Raw genomic sequence first — 20,048 nt, forward strand, 5'->3', positions numbered from 1 at the left:
ATTGTTGATGGACGGACATTGAGCAGTCACAAAAGCTCACCATGAGCCTTTGGCTTAGGTGAGCTAAAACTTTCATTATTATTGAAACATGGACTCCCGAGAAATTGTTGTCAAACTAAATTTTAGTAAGCGCTTGTTTGATTGGTCCTTAAAATAGAAACAGTGGAAACCCCTCACGATGTTATGACAATTCTAAGAACGTGCATATCATTGGATGCATTGTTCAAAGTACTTGATTTATGTACGGATTCAATTTTTCTACCAATAGCATGGGAACCAGACTGGAATTCCCAGAAATTCTGAGGTCATCTTTCTCTTTTAATGTCAACATCAACGTGACTCCGTGTTTTGAGCGAACAATAGACTACATAAATGAACTTTGTGGGGAAAAAGACAGCGATGATATAGAAAATGAATATGAAAACTTAATGTCTGAAATCTGTTTTAACTGATAGGTGGAAATAAATTTAAGGGATGTAATTTGTGTAATGCTGTCTATATAGAATATGACATTGTATAAATACCAGATTTAAAGATTCAGATATCAAATTTATTAATCCCCCGCCGTGGCGGAGGGATTATAGGAATGGTCTGCGTCCGTCCTTCCGTCCGTCCTTCCGTCTGTAACAAAATCGTGTCCGGTCCATATCTCCTAAACCCCTTGAAGGATTTTCATGAAACTTGGGTCAAATGATCACCTCATCAAGACAATGTGCAGAACCCATGAGTCAGCCTTGTCGGTTCAAGGTCAAGGTCACAACTCAAGGTCAAAGGTTTGAGTCTGCCATTTTGTGTCCGCTTTATATCTCCTAAACCCCTTGAAGGAATTTTATAAAACTTGGGTCAAATGATCACCTCATCAAGACGATGTGCAGAACCCATGAGTCAGCCATGCCAGCTCAAGGTCAAGGTCACAATTCAAGGTCAAAGGTTTGAGCCTTCCATTTTGTGTCCGCTCTATATCTCTTAAACCCCTTGAAGGAATTTTATAAAACTTGGGTCAAATGATCACCTCATCAAGACAATGTGCAGAACCCATGAGTCAGTCATGCCGGCTCAAGGTCAAGGTCACAACTTAGGGTCAAAAGTTTGAGCCTTCCATTTTGTGTCGCTCTATATCTCCTAAACCCCTTGAAGGATTTTTATCAAACTTGGGTCAAACGATAACCTCATCAAGGCGATGTGCAGAACTTATGAGTTAGCCATGTCGGCTCAAGGTCAAGGTCACAACTGAAGGTCAAAGGTTTGAGCCTTCCATTTCGTGTCCGCTCTATATCTCCTAAACCCCTTGAAGGAATTTTATAAAACTTGGGTCAAATAATTACCTCATCAGAACGATGTGCAGAAATTATGAGTCAACCATGCCAGCTCAAGGTCAAGGTCACAACTAAGGGTCGAAGGTTTGAGCCTTCCATTTGGTGTCCACTCTGTATCTCCTTAACCCCTTGAAGGATTTTCATCAAACTTGGGTCAAATGATCACCTCATCAAGAACTCATGAGTCAACCATGTCAACTCAAGGTCAAGGTCACAACTGAAGGTCAAAGGTTTCAGCTCTGTATCTCCGAAACCCCTTGAAGGATTTTCATGCAACTTTGGTCAAATGATCACCTCATCAAGATGTTGCGCAGAATTCATGAGTCAGCCATGTCAGTTCAAGGTCAAGGTCACTGCTAAAATCAAAGGTTTACCCTTTCACTATCTATAGCAGTGGCGGGGGATTTATAGCTGTCTTTTAGACTGCCTAGTTAAAAAGAATTCGGTGTGGTAAAATATTATCCGGTCCTGAAAAAAAATCATGTTTACCAGACCAACTGTCCTGTGAACTTTCAGGGTCTTTTGTGACCACTGTAAGACATATTGTATCTATAGTGTTCACTCTGAAAGATGCATTCCATTTTATTATGCCCCCCTTCGAAGAAGGAGGGTATATTGTTTTGCAGATGTCTGTCAGTCGGTCTGTTGTTCCGTAGACCAATCAGTTTCTGGATGATAACTCAAGAACGCTTGGGCCTAGGATCATGAAAGTTGATAAGGAGGTTAGTCATGACCAGCAGATGACCCCTATTGATTTTGAGATGATTAGGTCAAGGTCACAGTGACCCGGAACAGTTAAAACCATTTCTGGATGATAACTTGAGAACGCTTAGGCCAAGGATCAAGAAAGTTGATAAGAGGTTGGTCATGACAAGCAGATGACCCTTATTGATTTTGAGGTCAATAAGTCAAAGGTCAAGGTCCAAGTGACCAAGAACAGTTAAACAGTTTCTGGACGATAACTTGAGAACACTTGGGCCTAGCATCACGAAACTTAATAAGGAGGTTGATCATGACCAGCAGATGACCCCTATTGATTTTGAGGTCAGTAGGTCAAAGGTTAAGATCACATTGCCCCAGAACAGAACTTTTTTTGCGAAATAAGTTGACTAGAGAATGCTTTGGTCTATGATCAAATTTGATAAGGAGGTCACTTATGACTGGTAAATGACCCATAATTATTGATTTGAGGTCAGTACTTCAAACGTGACCAAATAATTTCTGTTCCTTGTGCAGTTACTGAATGAACCATTTTGTATTCTACGAGCTCTTGTTCTCCATTTTTTTTTGAAAACGTTCACATATCTTTATGTCTAAAAATGTCAGTGACTGTGCAACAACAGTACAAATTTCATACACAAATTGCCAAGTGTCATTATAGGCCCATTACCTTAAAGGCTCATACTGCCTTTGTTTAAAATGTGGCTGCCACATTTTCAGTTATGAACATAAAATACATCAATTTCTTGTTGAATCCTAAATCTGACAAGAGCTCGTCGAACACGAAATGCCCCCCTTGATGCATTCAGTAATTGCACAAGGAACAGAAATTATATGCTCACTGTAAACACAAATTCCATTTTGGAACACAAAACTATGCTTGTGGTTCAAATTTGAAGGCTGTAGCTTGAGAAATGTGAAAGTACAGGTCACTAGGTCAAAATCAAGGTCAAATTTTATTTTGGAACAAAAAGCTATGCATGTGGTCCAAATTTGAAGCCTGTACCTTCAAAAAATGTGAAAGTAGGTCACTAGGTCAATAACAAGGTCAAAGTTTTTTTCAGTACACAAACCTATGCATGTGATCCAAATTTGAAGGCTGTAGGTACAGAAATGTGAAAGTAGGTCACTAGGTCAAGATCAATGTCAACTCATGTCAAGGTTCATCTTGCCACTCAAAACTATACATGTGGTCCAAATTTGAATGATGTAAGTTATGGACATGAAGATTCTTAGTTTTTCCCTGTATAAGTCTATATGAACCATATGACCTCTGGGGCGGGGCCATATTTGACCCGAGAGGGATTACTTGAACAAACTTGGTAGAGAACCACTAAATGATGCTACATTACAAATTACCAAAGCCATAGTCTTTGTGGTTTAGACAAGAAGATTTTCAAAGTTTTTCCCTATATAAGTATATGTAAACCATGTGACCCCCACGGCGGAGCCATATCTGACCCTAGGGGAATAATTTGAATAATCTTAGTAGAGGACCACTAGATGATGTCATATACAAAATATCAAAGCCCTAGGCCCTGTGGTTTTGGACAAGAGGTTTTTCAAAGTTTTTTCCTATATAAGTCTATATAAACCATGTGACTCTAGGGGTGGGGCCATATTTGACCCAAGGGAAATAATCTGAACAATCTTGGTAGAGGACCACTAGATTTTGCTACATACCAAATATCAAAGCCCTAGGCCCTATGGTTTTGGACAAGAAGATCAGAAACCATTTAACTGTTCCTGGCCAATGTAACCTTGACCTTTGACCTAATGACCTCAAAATCAATAGGGGTCATCTGCTGGTCATGGCCAACCTAACTATCACTTTTCCTGATACTTGGCCCAAGCGTTCTTGAGTTATTGCCTGGAAACCATTTTACTGTTCCTGGTCACTGTGACCATGACCTTTGACATACTGACCTCAAAATCAATAGGGGTCATCTGCTGGTCATCAACAACCTCCCTATCAACTTCCGTGACCCTAGGCCTAAGCGTTCTTGAGTTATCATCCGGAAACCGTTTTACTGTTCAGGGTCACTGTGACCTTGACCTTAAACATACTGACCTTAAAATCAATAGGGATCATCTGCTGGTCATAACCAACCTCCCTATCAACTTTCATGATCCTAGGCCCAAGTGTTCTTGAGTTATCATCCAGAAACGGATTGGTCTACATTCCGACCGACCAACCGACCGACAGACCGACCGACCGACATCTGCAAAACAATATACCCCTCCTTTTTCAAAGGGGGGCATAATAATTACTTTCTTTAACATTTATCTCGGTAGCCTAGTGGTAGAGCGTCCGCTTCGATCCCTGGCCGCGTCATACCAAAGACGTAAAAAGTGGTACTAGTAGCTTCCTCGCTTGGCGCTCAGCATTAAGAGGATAGTTCTCGGACTGGTCAGCCCGGTGTCAGTATAATGTGACTAGGTGGGGTATCATGTCACGTGTCAATGGGGTGATATTCCAGTGAAGCGGCACTATAAAGTTGGGCATTGTACTCACTGCTACAAGTAGACACAGTCGTTTATATGACAATTGTTGAAAAAGACGTTAAACACGAACACACACACACACACACACACACACACACTTGTCAAAGGTTTGAATATTGCTGAATATAATAGAAATTTTATTGAATCTATTGTTTTTATTACCTCCCCTTACGGCTCTAACAATAACAGTTCATGTGCAATATTAAAAGTAGTGCTTTTTGAACCATGTAAGTACGCATAAGATCTATTTTGAAAGCTGTTTCATCTGTTTTTAAGATAAAGGACCTTTAAATCTGCGTATTAATTTTATTACATTTAAAAAATCTCCTTTGGGTGTTTTAATTCCAGTGATTCCATCATGATTTTTAGTTACACGTTCACAGATGGTGTGAAGTTTTTCAACAGGTTCATATCCATCAAGTTTGGCGTAGAATGTATATATGACATTGAAAAATGACAAAGTGAGTTAAAATTAGTGTAAGATATTGGAAAAAAGCCAGAAGAATGTTGATTTTCCCCACTATTTCAAAAGCTTTACAATGGTTTGCTCTTTTCTGCACAGTATCTTTGGTAATTTATTAGGATTAACCAGTTACTTGCAATTTCATATTGTCATAAAGTTTGTTCCACTTTTCACTTGTCAGTGATTTTATTGATTAATTTGTTACAATGCTTTTATAGGTTGAGTTACTGTTAAAATACAGATCATCAGCTTTACAATGGACAAGATTGATAGTTTTCATGATATAATATCTGACCTACCAGAAGGTTTCAAACCAATTAGTCCAGAGCCAGATCTTGTTGATGAACAGAACAATGAACATGGTGAAGTTGAAGATTCCAGTAATTCATCATTACTGCAGCCAGGTATTGAAGATGATTTTACAAATGATCAGAGCACACCAAAGAGAAAACTTTCAAGAGATATAAATGATTTAAGTGAGCTAGATAGACATTCCAATTCAGTTGGTCATAGTCCTCCAAAAATTGAAAGAAGGGAAGTTTCAGATACCTCATTTCCTGGTGATTTTCATGGCGCTTTTGACATTCATTCAGAAAGTCAGATAAGTACCCAGACATTTTCTCCATTGAACACAAGTGTAAACCAGCTAAGTACAATTTCGACTCTTGCTGCTGTTCCGGTACCAGATATAAACACTTCTGTATCAAATGAAGCTGAAGATATTGTGAGAAAATTATGTAAAAACGGAAAAGTGATGGAGTTCCAGGAAGGAGAAGATTTTATCAAAGTTATTGTTTATGAAGACTCTGAGGAGGATTCAGACAAAGAAAATAATCCCAGGTATTTATTTAGTTAGCGTTCAATTCTGATCTCGCCATGAATTTCTCATGCTTTAAAAATAACATTAATGCCAAGAGACATTTCTAGCTTCTTGTACAATTATCTGTCAGTTAAGTAGGGCTTTAAAACAATTATGTTACACCCAATTGACCAAATTGATCTGTTTCTGTTTAATAATCGATGTTTTCTTCACAGGATCAAAAAATAGACATGTACATTGTTGTAAATTCCACTGTGACTGCTTTAGGAATAGCACATTCTAATTTTGTATGAAAGTTTAATTTTGTTTTTGATAGGTTCAGCAACAAACAAAGGGTTGCAAACGCCACATCACAACCAGGATGTAGCCTGGGATCAGAACAAACATTCTGTCCCCCTACACAGATACTTCCAACAGTAATGTTTTTATTTATTTTTGTTATGAGTAGTTTGCTATACACTTTGGCTCATGTTTGAATTACTAGTTTCCATCCCAAAGAAGTTTTAAGGTTTAAGAGTATATCATCAAAACACAGAAATATTTGATAAACAAACAACATCTTTACCAATATTTTACCTGCATGACCATTACATGTTCTGCCGTACTGCCCCGTACGACGGATACTTAAAATATTCTGAAAAAGTTGTCCCCCTTTGAAAATGAATGCCATTTGTAAAGGAATAAAAATAAACAATTATTGCAAATGCATCAAAAGGAACATATGTAACAGTTCTTTGAAAATGGTGAGTTTTTAAAGGCATTTAACTGTCCGAAAGTGTGGCCCTTTATGCAGTTCTTTTCCAGAATTCAATGTTTATATCAGTATAATGACACTTGTTTCGTAGAGTAATATACATGTTTTACATGCTGTTCAATTTTCATGTGAAACAACTCTTTCTTTCTGTAATTTGGTGTTGTTTGATTTTTTTTTCTCAAAACGTAAAGCTAAGCGTTAAGTGTCAGACTTTTATTGGTATGATGATTAAATTAATTGTCATTTTGTATACTGATTAAATTGAATTTTTTTTTTTACTTAGTTTGTAGCATCCTTGCAGCATCTTTTTAGATTTTTACCTGGTTTAACCTTTAAATAAATTGTAATAAATGACCCAGAAGTCATATTAATGTTGATTACAGGAAGTATTAATGTTGAATCCTAAGGGGGAATTCAGTCTTGATAATCTTTAATCATGGCTTATATTTATCTTGGATAAACTGAACTGTAAGAATGTACACTTTTCCAGTCTGAAGCTGCTATGGCTGGGATACCGATGGACAAACAAATGCTACATCATACCCCACATCCACGGAATGGTTACATGTTCTATAATCATGATGGTACTCCTACATTAGCTGACCAGTCCACTGCATCTGCAAAACTTAGGAAGACTGCAACAAACACCTCCACTCCCTCTACTCAGATGAATTTTGGATTTGGAGTGACACCTGTTTCCAACAGAACAGTAAGCACATTTAATATGCTCTAATAAGACTATAAGGATCTTACATGCCTGCCTGTGTAAGACGGGGTTTCCCTACCCAAGGGACAGTGTGGAATGAAAAACCAAGCATTAGCGAGGGTTTTTTTATCTAAATTGTCCTGAGGGTTGGGAAAAAAGATGTCTGATACAGGCAGACATGTTAGATGATTTTTCTTGCCTATCAATTTCGAAATGGATCCAGTGTTCCCACTGGCATTTAAAGTTGGGAGTGAAAACAGAGTTTTTCTTGCACTTTTGCATCCCCGCACTAGAGATATATATACGTAACAGCTGTCACAAAGTTACCATTCTTCAGAGCTTGACACTAACAGTGTCCCGGGATCCCGAGGACCCCAAATTCTAACAAGGGACACCCATTCATCAAAGCTGGGTGTTCCTCCAGGATACCTATTGTCAGTAACGACAATGTAATAGCCACATTTAAAACAGAGTTACACTCAAAGATTTCTGAATTCTAACAGAATATTCAGCCAAAAATATGAAACTGATGTTGCTTTTATTTCACAAAAACTGCTGAACCTTAAATCATATTCATCACTTCTCCTGCTTCAACTTAAATTCAGCAACAACCTGTATCAAATGTTGCAAAATAAAGCATACAGAATCAGGGCACTCGTTTGGCCATATTTGGGGCCGAATATGGGTACCCATGGTTCGCACAGGTCCTTGAAAGTCCTTGAATTTGATCCTAAGTCCTTGAAAAGTCCTTGATTTTTTTCTTCCAAAAAATCCCCTGAAAAAGTACTTGAATTTTAAAAAAAAAGGTAGAAAAGTCCTTAAATTTTGCTAAAAATGGGGGTGCAATCGTATTGTAGGGGAAAAATACAAAAAATAAATAATAAATAAGTCAAAACAAGCGAAAAAACGGTGTAAAATAAAAATACATGCACACTCATGGAGGGAACGCTAGTTGAACACCGTTTCGGTACGGAAGTTAGATACGGAATAGCGATTTTCACAACGTTAAAATATTATGCGCAAGGTCATTATAGCGTGGCTTATCAACAACAACAATGAGTGGCCCAAAAAATAAATGTAGTTTCGCCAATAAATGGCTTACACAGGATGATTATTCATCGTGGTTAAAGGAGTTTAAGTCAGACAAGCATAAGTGTATGTGATAAACTCATTGATGTCGGAACTATGGGAGAAAGTGCGTTGAAGTCAGACGCGAAAACAAGAAGTGAAGTCCCTTGAGGACAAATTGAAAACTAGTCTTGAGAGCTTATAAGAAACATGTACTAAGTATGTATACAGGCAAATATAGCTCATAAAAGGTAATCCCATTGAAGATCTCATAAAGGTTAAGATATGCTATTGTAGCTTATGGAAAATAAAACTGTTGTAACTTTTCTTCTATCATAATGCCTTATGAAGAGCCTAAATGGTTTTGTAATTTAAGATTTAAGGCGATTAAAATAGTCCTTGAAAATCGATAAAAGTCCTTGAAAAGTCCTTGAATTTTTTTTGCCAAGTCCTGTTTGAACCATGGTACCATTCCCCTCCTAAAATAATGTTTTTTTTCCCCTTTCTCAGAAGAAAATTCCCCTGATGATAGGTTGTTTGACACAAATAGATATGAATTCTTTCTTTTAATATTATATAGTGCCTCTAAGGAAGATTACTGTTGCAATATAGTCACATCAGTTAGGAATGATTGAAAACAGTACTAATAAGTGTGAAAAGTAGTTACATATACATCCCCTTTTAGTCTTAAAATGTCGAAAAATTCCCCTTCCTGAGGGTATGGGTACCTATCCCCAAAAGTTGTCTAGTGCCCTGAGAATGTTGCTGAATTAAACCCGAAACAAGAATAGAAATAAATACAGTTTAAGACCTAGCAGTTTTGGTAGAGTACATTTTCATCCTTTCAAACTGGAAGGATCCCATGTATTGGTGAGGGACACCAAATTCTACAGGTAGTGGGCCCTCTGGGACACCACTGAAAAAAGAATCAAGGCCTGTTCTTGGGGTGAAAAACCATTTGGGGGTTTCTGGGAACACTGAGATCATGGTGACAAATATTTCTGGGTATTTCCTGGCATTATTAGTCCCCTACTGCTTGAAAACCAGTTTCAGGGACTATAGGAATGAGCTTTTCTGTCATTCTGTCCGTCCATCCGCAATTTCATGTCTGGTCCATAACTCTGTCATTTATTAAGGGATTTTAATATAACTTGGCACAAATGTTCCCCATGATGAGACAACATGTCATGCGCAAAACCCCGGCCCCTGGCTCAAAGGTCAAGGTCACAGTTGGAGGTCAAAGGTCAACAGGGCTTTTTTCTTGTCTGGTCCATAACTCTGCCATCCATGAAGGGATTTTTATGCTTCCCAGAGGGCGAGCATATAGTTGCTGCTTTGTCCATCCATCACACTTTTGTCCGGAGTATAACTTGAAAAGTATTAATTGCATTTGATTGAAACTTCACATAGTCATAGAGGTCATTGAGACACTGCACCGTCATAGAGGTCATTGAGACAAAAAGCAGTGTCAAATAATCATAACTCTACCTTACATAGTTTTTGAATTATCTCCCTTCCAATTGGCGCGCATATAGTTGCTGCTTTGTCCGTCCATCACACTTTTGTCCGGAGTATAACTTGAAAAGTATTAATGGCATTTGATTGAAACTTCACATAGTCATACAGGCCATTGAGACAAAGTGCAGTGTCAAAGAATCATAACTCTACCTTACATAGTTTTTTAATTATCTCCCTTTATTATACAAAATAAGGCTTGTCCGGAGCATTACTTCAAAAAGTACTAATGGCATTTCATTGAAACTTCACAAAATGATAGAGGTCATTGACGGAAAGAGCAATATTAAAGAACCATAACTCCACTTTATCTAGTTTTTGAATTATCTCCCTTAACAAAATAAGGCTAGTACGGAGCATTACTTGAAAAGTATTATTAGCATTTCATTGAAACTTCACAAAATGATAGAGGCAAAAATTACACTTACTGATATACCCCTTGGTTTAATTATCTCCCTTTCTTCAATTTTCTTCTTTTTATGCCCCCGAAGGGAGGCATATAGTTTTTGAACCGTCTGTCCGTCTGTCAGTCTGTCCGCAATTTTCATGTCCGGTCCATATCTTTGTCATCGATGGATGGATTTTCAAATAACTTGGCATGAATGTGTACCACAGTAAGACGACGTGTCACGCGGAAGACCCAGGTCCGTAGCTCAAAGGTCAAGGTCACACTTAGACATTAAAGGATAGTGCATTGATGGGCGTGTCCGGTCCATATCTTTGTCAACCATGGATGGATTTTCAAATAACTTGGCATGAATGTGTACCACATTAAGATGACGTGTCGCGCACAAGACCCAGGACCGTAGCTCAAAGGTCAAGGTCACACTTAGACGTTAAAGGTCATTTTTCATGATAGTGCATTGATGGGCGTGTCCGGTCCATATCTTTGTCATCGATGGATGGATTTTCAAATAACTTGGCATGAATGTGTACCTAATTAAGATGACGTGTCGCGCGCAAGACCCAGGTCCGTAGCTCAAAGGTCAAGGTCACACTAAGACGTTAAAGGATAGTGCATTGATGGGCATGTCCGGTCCATATCTTTGTCATTGATGGATGGATTTTCAAATAACTTGGCATGAATGTGTACCACAGTAAGACGACGTGTCGCGCGCAAGACCCAGGTCCGTAGCTCAAAGGTCAAGGTCACACTTAGACATTAAAGGATAGTGCATTGATGGGCGTGTCCGGTCCATATCTTTGTCAACCATGGATGGATTTTCAAATAACTTGGCATGAATGTGTACCACATTAAGACGACGTGTCGCGCACAAGACCCAGGACCGTAGCTCAAAGGTCAAGGTCACACTTAGACGTTAAAGGTCATTTTTCATGATAGTGCATTGATGGGCGTGTCCGGTCCATATCTTTGTCATTCATGCATGGATTTTAAAATAACTACGCATGAATGTGTGGCACAGTAAGACGACGTGTCGCGCGCAAGACCCAGCTCCGTAGGTCGAAGGTCCTAAACTCTAACATCGGCCATAACTACTCATTCAAAGTGCCATCGGGGGCATATGTCATCCTATGGAGACAGCTCTTGTTATTATCTCCATTTTTGAGTCGGCTAAACGCTGTCAAGCGTTTGACGAGTCCTTGCTATCGCACGATTTCTCATTCTTAAATGGCCTCACAACACAGCGAAGTGATGTAGTTCCATTGGATTGTCTCTAATTTCAAAGAGTTCATTGATCGAATGAAGTTCATTTATGTCAGTCCTATTTGCTATGACCAATATACGATGTAATCTGTCATATTTATGACTTGTAATTGTGCAATACTCGGATAAAGCCACGTATTTTCTTCCGCGGTAACTCATTAAGCATAAACACGCATAACGATTCTGCGGGATTTGGTAATACATTTGCGCATATGATTATGGTGACGAATTTTATGCCCTTTTGTCACAAAATAGCAAATATGATGTTCACAAATTCAAATAAAAACAGCATATTAATTTATTAGCCAAATTATCCATTTGTTACCCTGTCCGTTTCAAAAAATTATATTTAAAATCATTGCGCAAATAACAAATTTATTGTGCTGTGCATTTTATGAATTGCGCAGACTTACAAAGCTTGCGTAACATCCAGCGAAAGACAAAATATAGTTCCAGAACATACTGCTAGTATTTTATTGAGTGGGTACCTCTGAAAGCATTGGAATGTCTCTTATCAAAGAGTTTACCACATCGATGAAATTAAATTATGACAGCTTCATTTTAAATGACCCGAATAAGATATGTGCAGTATGTTAATTCTTCCGCGAGACTTCGCGGATGAATCCTAACTACATTCTGGACACTTCTCGGCGAACACGCGTGATCTGTTTATAACAATTCTTCTACGACTTTGCGTGGGTTGAATTTTGCAGTCAGTGAACGGATAAATTATCGGAAGAAGAAGCTCTTACTGGTTTGTTTAGTTACTACTGATATCAAAAATGATATTAATTCTTATTTTTCGAGAAATAAACAAATCGGCGAAACATTAAATTGTAATTTCTTCTGGTTTTTGAAATCGAAAGTAGATCGTCTATGTTTGGCTGCTTTGACGAAACAAACTTTTTTATGAAAAGATTTAAATAAGAGGTAATTTAACCGTAAATTGCAATGTTAGATACTGCCAATTGCTGCTAAATGTCCGCTTATTGTTGAAACTGGAGATTTTGGCGGTATAAAAGAAAGTGTAATCATATCAGGATATAATACTTTGGGTAAATATCGAGCTGTGTTATGAAATTCAAACATTAAAGTAACAGACATGATAGATATTATTGTAACAGAAATGATTCTAGAATTTATTTTTATAATACATACATAGAATCAATATCAGACTTATATTCTAGTGCTGAGGCATGACCTGAAAGTAAAAATATGAAGTGACAGTCATTCATACTTTGAATATTGTAATACTAAAAAGAATCTAGGTAATATTTAGAAATTGAAACATAAAATTTTCAGTTAGAAATCGCACCAAAGGCTGTATCAAGGGTCTACATTTTCAAAATTTCCTTGTGGTGATACCACAAACCCTACTTGCAGGAGGGGTATCTTCCCACACCCTCCCCCATATTGCCACTTTACAGTTTGATACATTTGCCCTTTTACCACCTGCCACAATGCCCATTTCAAAATCTGACTGCAGTTCAAAGCGGGAAGGACCGCCCCTCCCCACACCCACCCTGCTACCGACCACGTAAAAATGGCTCAAACATTTTTTCAGCCCTGTCTGGGCCTGTCTGTCTACATGAATCAAAACGGATAATTGAAAGTACATAGACTTGGGGACTACTGACATGGTTTTGAAGGGGTTAACAGGTCTGAAATAGAATAAATGATGGTTTTAACTAAAAAAGAAACTGCATTTATTAATATTGGTTATCTTTTCCGAAATTGGTAGCTAGTCCGAGTAACTTCTCTTAGTTCGAATGCGCAATTTTCCTGTCAGTGTAAACATTCATGACACTATATATTGACACTCAGCAACATTTACATATCTTTAACGCAAAAGTAAGTATACTTTAAATTCACATCCCTTATAATATGATTGAACAATACCTAGCGTGTGACACGGTTATTGCCAGGCCCCTTATCTGTAAAATATCTGAACAGTTCTTTCGTCCATCCGTTACAAATTGTATGTGTCAATCCACGCTATAAAATTTCAATATATAATTTTTCATATTCAAATTTTATCATGTGCTAATATATACCAGCCGATAATTGCCTGTTTTGGTAATGCCGGAGGCAAATGTTTACTGGAAAAATATTTATAGTCATGGGCAGTATCTTAGTGTCACCTGTCAAATTGTAGTTTGTACTTTCAACATTTTTACTTTTGCGAACCACTCTTCAATTTTAGAAAAATATATTGGGTTTAAATACTTGTATAATGTCAATCAAAGTTTTACTAGGCATCGATTGAATGTCCATTTCATCTATTGTAACAAAATCTCTGTTCAGTTGGGGAAAAAAACTAAAACCAAACTGAAACTGGTAGACTATACTACCAGTACATCAATCATTAGCCGACTCTCAGGCCCTTCAGGCCTTTGATTTTTTTTGGTTTCTAATAAGTAATTCCCCATATTGGGACAAGCACATCCCGTACGAAAAAGTACGCCCATACTTTAGGCGGAAACCGCCCAGAAAAATAAGGCAGTTTCCATCTTATGTTGCTATTAAGTGTAATATCAGCCTTAGGGAGACCTTAGGGAGAATAGGGCTCGAAATACGCAAATTTTTTCCTGTTAGCAAGGCGGAAACTGCCTAAATTGGCGTAAAAATGTTTAAGCAGGAAAAAATTCCGTCTAAGGATATTCTCTGCTTAGGCGGAAAAAAATACCCAGAAAAGCTTAACCGGAATAAAATCCGCCTTAGGTAAAACATAAAAAAGTACCCTTAGTATTTATCTTGAGCATGAAGCTTTTCACATTTCACTAGATTCAGTTTGCTTTGCCAAATACAATTCATTAATAAGACTGTGAGCTTCGATTTTACAAATATATCAGCTGTGGCTTAATGATAAAATTATTGAAGAAAATGCACAACAATACAGACATTTCTTGAAAGATTTAAAAAGAATTAAACCTCCACTAAATAAGCATGGACATGTCATGAAGTACTGATTATTATACTGAAATTATCATTAATGTGTGTTGCGAGTGCCATACTTTTGTGATAAATGTCTATAATTATGGCAATTATTATGATACTAAGATAATAACAATTAAATACTAACTTAGAATTGAAATCTAATTTAAATTGTTTGCTACTTTGTAAATGCTATACATTATACATGTACTTTTGAAATGTAAGTAGTTAACAGATAGTGATTTGGTTAAAACAGGAAGATGTTCATTAAATTCTCTATACTTTAATTTGCTATTTCTTAAGGATTACAAAAGAAAATTATTTAAATTCTAACATACCACAAATATATAATGTACTCCTTAGTCTAGTGTACCTAACTAACAACATCCCATGTATAAATGCCTGCAGAAAGTGCTTTCTCTCTAAACAGAAGTAACAACATCTGGATGTAGTAAACTCACTGGACCCTTACAGTGATCCTATTTCAAATTAATTGATATACAATTACCACCTTCCGAAATTCCGCCTTATCTCAGTAAAGCCATTTTTTCTAAGTTCAAAATTTCCCCTTATTTTATCTGAGAATTCCGCCTAGTGAGAATGCGCCTTTTTAATACGCCCGTTTGAAAAACGGGACGTATTATAGGAATGCCCCTGGCGGGCGGGCGGCGTCCACAGACTTTGTCTGGAGCATATCTTCTACATGCATGAAGGGATTTTGATGAAAGTTGGCACACTTGTTCACCTTCATGAGACGGAGTGTCATGCGCAAAAACCAGGTCCCTAGGTCTAAGGTCAAGGTCACACTTAGAGGTCAAAGGTCAAATTCAAGAATGACTTTGTCCGGAGCATATCTTCTTCATGCATGGAGGGATTTTGATATAACTTGGCACTAATGTTCACCACCACGAGGCGGAGTGTCATGCGCAAGAACCAGGTCCCTAGGTCAAAGGTCAAGGTCACACTTAGAGGTCAAAGGATACAAGAATGAAAACCTTGTCCGGAGCATTTCTTTTTCATGCATAGAGGGATTTTGATATAACTTTGCACAAATGTTCACCACCACCAGGCAGAGTGTCATGCGCAAGAACCAGGTCCCTAGGTCAAAGGTCAAGGTCACACTTAGAGATCAAATGATACAAGAATGAAAACCTTGTCAGGAGCATTTCTTCTTCATGCATAGAGGGATTTTGATATAACTTTGCACAAATGTTCACCACCACGAGGCAGAGTGTCATGTGCAAGAACCAGGTCCCTAGGTCAAAGGTCAAGGTCACACTTAGAGGCCAAAGGTCAGATACAAGAATGACTTTGTCCGAAGCATTTCTTCTTCATGCATGGAGAGATTTTGATGTAACATGGCACAATTATACACCATCATGAGATGAAGTGTCATGTGCAGTTTCTTTCTTTAGAATTACTTCCCTTTGTTGTTACTATAAATAGCTTATATTGTAACTTTTTCATTATTAGTCGTAGGGAAAAATCGAGACCACTTTTCTGTAGTACAACATGCATGCTACATCCAATTATGAGGTGTATTTTGACCAATCTCTACCTGGTAAAGATATTTGTGTGGACTTACAATTTTTTTATGGATTTTTTTTTTTTTTTTTTTTTTTTTTTTTTTTTTTTTTTTTTTTTGTAAGATTATCTTCCCTTAGTTGTTACTATAAATAACTTATATTGTAACTTTTTTATAATTGACCGTAGGGAAAAAACAAGACCACTTTTCTGTGGTACACATAGATGTTACTTTCAAATTTTAGGTGTATTTAAGGTATCTCTACTGGTAAGGAGTTTTTTTTGTGGACTTAGAAAACTAATGACTTACAATGATTACTAAACAACCACAAAATTAAAATTCCATTTGCAAATACAGGTGCTAGAGTAAAGAAATTTGCTGTGACGGGCGTATATTGTGACAATCTGGCACTCTTGTTTTTGAAAAGCATTAACCAGAATTTAAGAAAAATTCTGCCTTCCTGTTATGCATAATTTTTAGAATAATCCGTGTCCGCCTATAGTCCGCCCTTGAATATCAATTTTAGCAGGATTATGCCCTTAATACGCTTTAATTCTGAGCGGATTCCGCCTTAGTTTTTCGTACGGGATGCATCGGGAGCATCATTTGGTTTTACAGATTCCTTGCTAAATTACTTGGCACAAATGTACCTCATAATAAGATGATATGTCATGCACAACTTTCAAACCCCTAACTCAAAGGTCAAGGTCACATTTGGCAGTCAAATGTTAACATGGCATTAACAGGGTCTGTTTTGTGTCCGGTCCATAACCCATGTCATTCTTCAAGAGATTTTAATATAACTTGGTACAAATGATCCCCATGATGAGGAAACATCTCATGCGCAAAATCCGGACCCCTAGCTTAAAGGTCAAGGTCACAATTGGAGGTCAACAGGGTTTCTGTCCTGTCCGGTTCAGAACTCTGTCATCCATCAAGGGATTACAAAATTAACGTACGTCTGCGCTTATAAGACAACCTTTTAAGACCTATTATGTTACCTTAAATTCCCAACTCGTCTTATATGCGAGTACTAAGCAAGACCAAAAACTTCAATGTGCTAAAAACGAAGTTGTCCGGCCTTAAATCGCCGAACGGCTTTGTGTTTTTTTTTTTATCCACGTGGCTTCCCTTTTTATTTGATTTTTTCGTAACATTTAAGATGCTTTATAATTAGAATCTAATTATTTTGTTTATTAATTTCGTGTTTATTAATTACGCTATACAAATTCAATAAGTAATAATTTTATCTATAGCAATAATATGTATTTTGCATCAGTAAATATGTAAAGATCGAGGAAAATTATAAATATTGTAAGGATAAAGACGAAGATATGACCTTCATAATAACGGCCAACGTTTTCGTAACGTAATCAAAGTGTTTCCGATAATTACGTCACGACCTGTTGTCTATTAAGTTATGTATCGGTATACTACTATAATCATGAAACGTTAAGAAATATTTTGTCAACAAAGCCGGTCGGTTATCATCAAAGACGCATTTTATAAAGTACATCACAGAACATTTAGTCGGTTTGATATATGCCCTACGGGTTGTTTGCTTTACCTCTCTAAAGAGGGTGTAGGCAATTAGCGACACTTTGTTTGGCAACTGTTTGACATTTTATGATATTAAAGGGTGCCGCATGGTAGCAGTGTGCGACATTAACTTTTTAACACCAATGGGGCTACGGACTTCCAATTTTTTGTAGCCCGACAGAATCTTTCGTAGCCCCACTAATTTTTCGCTCAAGAATGAACAAGACTTTCATTCTAGTAATATTTAATTTCTTTCAATATACTGCTGTAGGTTGGTGAATATTGATATATTTTAGAAATTTGTATGAGGTTTTCAGAATTGATTTGGGTGGTTTTCAAAATAATGAAGCTTTTTCTTCTCTCTCACCTTACTTTAATTCAGTTCAGTTTTAGAATGTGTTTTGGAGCAAAATATATCCAAATCAATGTACTCAATAAATGTGTGCAATTTTATCTTGATGGCTCAAGCAGTTTTAAAGTTATATTAAATTATATAGCTAATTTTGTCCCCTGTGCACCCAAAAAAGTGTGACATTTTACATGAAGTATAGTTTGCAACTGAGGTTTACTTTTTAAAACCATGATTTATTGTTACAGCTTTGGCTTTTTAATGTAACTTAAACTCTGCACATTTAAATAAAATACTTCTTTTCATTACCTACATCTTATTGTTACCAATATTTCACATCTTGTGATGGCACCCTTTTCACGAAAATAGTGAAAAAAATACTAAATTTAAATGTTGAACACTACAATTTCATAACCCTATACTTTTCTAAAGTCTTAATGTTTTTCTAAGATCTTTATCCTTTCAGCTGTGAAGACACAGTATGATTTTTTTCTTTAATAAATCGACTTTCTCAGATACTTGATGAATGTCTATACACCTAAAAATGTCCCCTGTGCACCTTTTCAGTTGTTAAGTGTCAGATTTCTTTTATTCTTTAAATAAAATGGGATTTTACTTTATTTTCCTTGAAAGGGAGTTACAACAGATACAAAAGCAGCCTTCAACTTCACATATTACTGACTGTTAAACATTCACAAGGCCAAAAGTGATGTCCCCTGTGCACCCTTTTTTTTGACATATATCAATTATCATAGCAGTACTGTAACTTGTGGTGGCATTTCTATATTCTTAGCAGTGTGTATGCAAAATTTAGGCATTACTTGATAATTTAGCATTATATAAGAAACCCTGGACAATTAAAAATTCATTGTTTGCATTTTTTACCGAAGTTGCCAATTTTCAAGTTTAAAAGTGGAAATATCAATTTTATTGCTTCTTAAGCTCTTAAGTTTACCTAAATATGTAAATGTTCACTAGTAAATATTATGTAGTTAAAAGAATTTTACTTACCATAAACATATTCTATGAATAAATATTTGATACAATTTGTCCCTGTGCACCCTTTTTAGTAACATTATAAAGTATGTATGAATTTTACTATTCCATTTTATCATGCATGGTATTTTGTCATTTTTCTATATGAATAAGCAGTTCATGTAAATTAAATGATTTCAATTTGTTAGTTATGTATAAAGTCACTTATTTTTCATTTAAAGCATTACATTTTGTTGAATTTTCATGTTTTTGAAGTGAAAATTTTCAATTTTGTAGTTATTTTGTGGAATAAACTATTTTTTGATAGTATTTGTCTAAAGTTTATTACCAGTAGTCTTTTTATGAATAGAAAACTAATAATGGGTGAATATTACACTGATCTTCAGTATGTGTCCCTGTGCATCTTTAAAATAACTCAATTTTGAGTAGACAATTCTAGAAATTAGAATTACTGGACATTCTTGAAATTTGGCATGTGGTTTATAAACATGCAACATGTCAGAAAAAAGTTGGTTTTATAATTATATGATAGTTATTTTGCATTCAGCAACAACTTTTCTAGGTAAAGTTTTATTTTCATGTCACATTTGTGCAGAAAGGGTGATTTTAAAAACCAATGTCCACAAACATATGATTAAATAAGTTTCAAACCATACACATACACCCATTACTTATCATTTATGTTGAAAAAATTACTGTTATACATATTTCCTCGTCATAAAACCATGCAACATTTATCACCCACCTTACTGGAAATTCACTGAACTTTCGAATTAAAGGCTGAAATATTTTCTGATTGGCATTTCTCAACACTTCCCCAAAGATATTTCCTTCAAATTTGAAGTATTTGCTATAATAAAAAATAGGTGACCACCATAAGAAATAAGTTTGAATTTTTAACCCCTATGTCACACTTTTGCTTCATTATTTTGAAAACCACCCATTTCAAAATCTGAAACAGTGTTCACAAAATTATGCAGAAAGTCAAAGACACAGAGTCATGAAAAGAGATCTAAACAGCTTTGTAGACATGGTAGACAAGAAATAGCTTGGCAGTAGACTGACCAGGGGTCTCGCTAGGCCCATTATTGTTTTGGGAGAAGTCAATTATCCCTCAAACTAATTTAAGGAGAAGTGGGGAGACTTTAGGGAGAAGTTGGAAGGCTCCATTA

At 36.5% G+C, this 20,048-nt stretch overlaps 1 protein-coding gene across 1 annotated transcript in view; it reads left to right on the forward strand.

The window, feature by feature from the left end:
• Window positions 1-20,048, forward strand: part of LOC123536531 (uncharacterized) — a 65,742-nt gene that overhangs the window by 20,288 nt on the left and 25,406 nt on the right. The window contains exons 2-4 of the mRNA XM_053528520.1: window positions 5,223-5,844; window positions 6,141-6,240; window positions 7,069-7,287. Coding sequence (XP_053384495.1) covers window positions 5,261-5,844; window positions 6,141-6,240; window positions 7,069-7,287 — 903 coding nt within the window. The 5' untranslated portion in view covers window positions 5,223-5,260. The remainder of the gene's footprint in view (window positions 1-5,222; window positions 5,845-6,140; window positions 6,241-7,068; window positions 7,288-20,048) is intronic.

This window comes from Mercenaria mercenaria, chromosome 17 (genome assembly GCF_021730395.1).
Source record: "Mercenaria mercenaria strain notata chromosome 17, MADL_Memer_1, whole genome shotgun sequence".
Classification (NCBI taxonomy): Eukaryota; Metazoa; Mollusca; class Bivalvia; order Venerida; family Veneridae; genus Mercenaria; species Mercenaria mercenaria.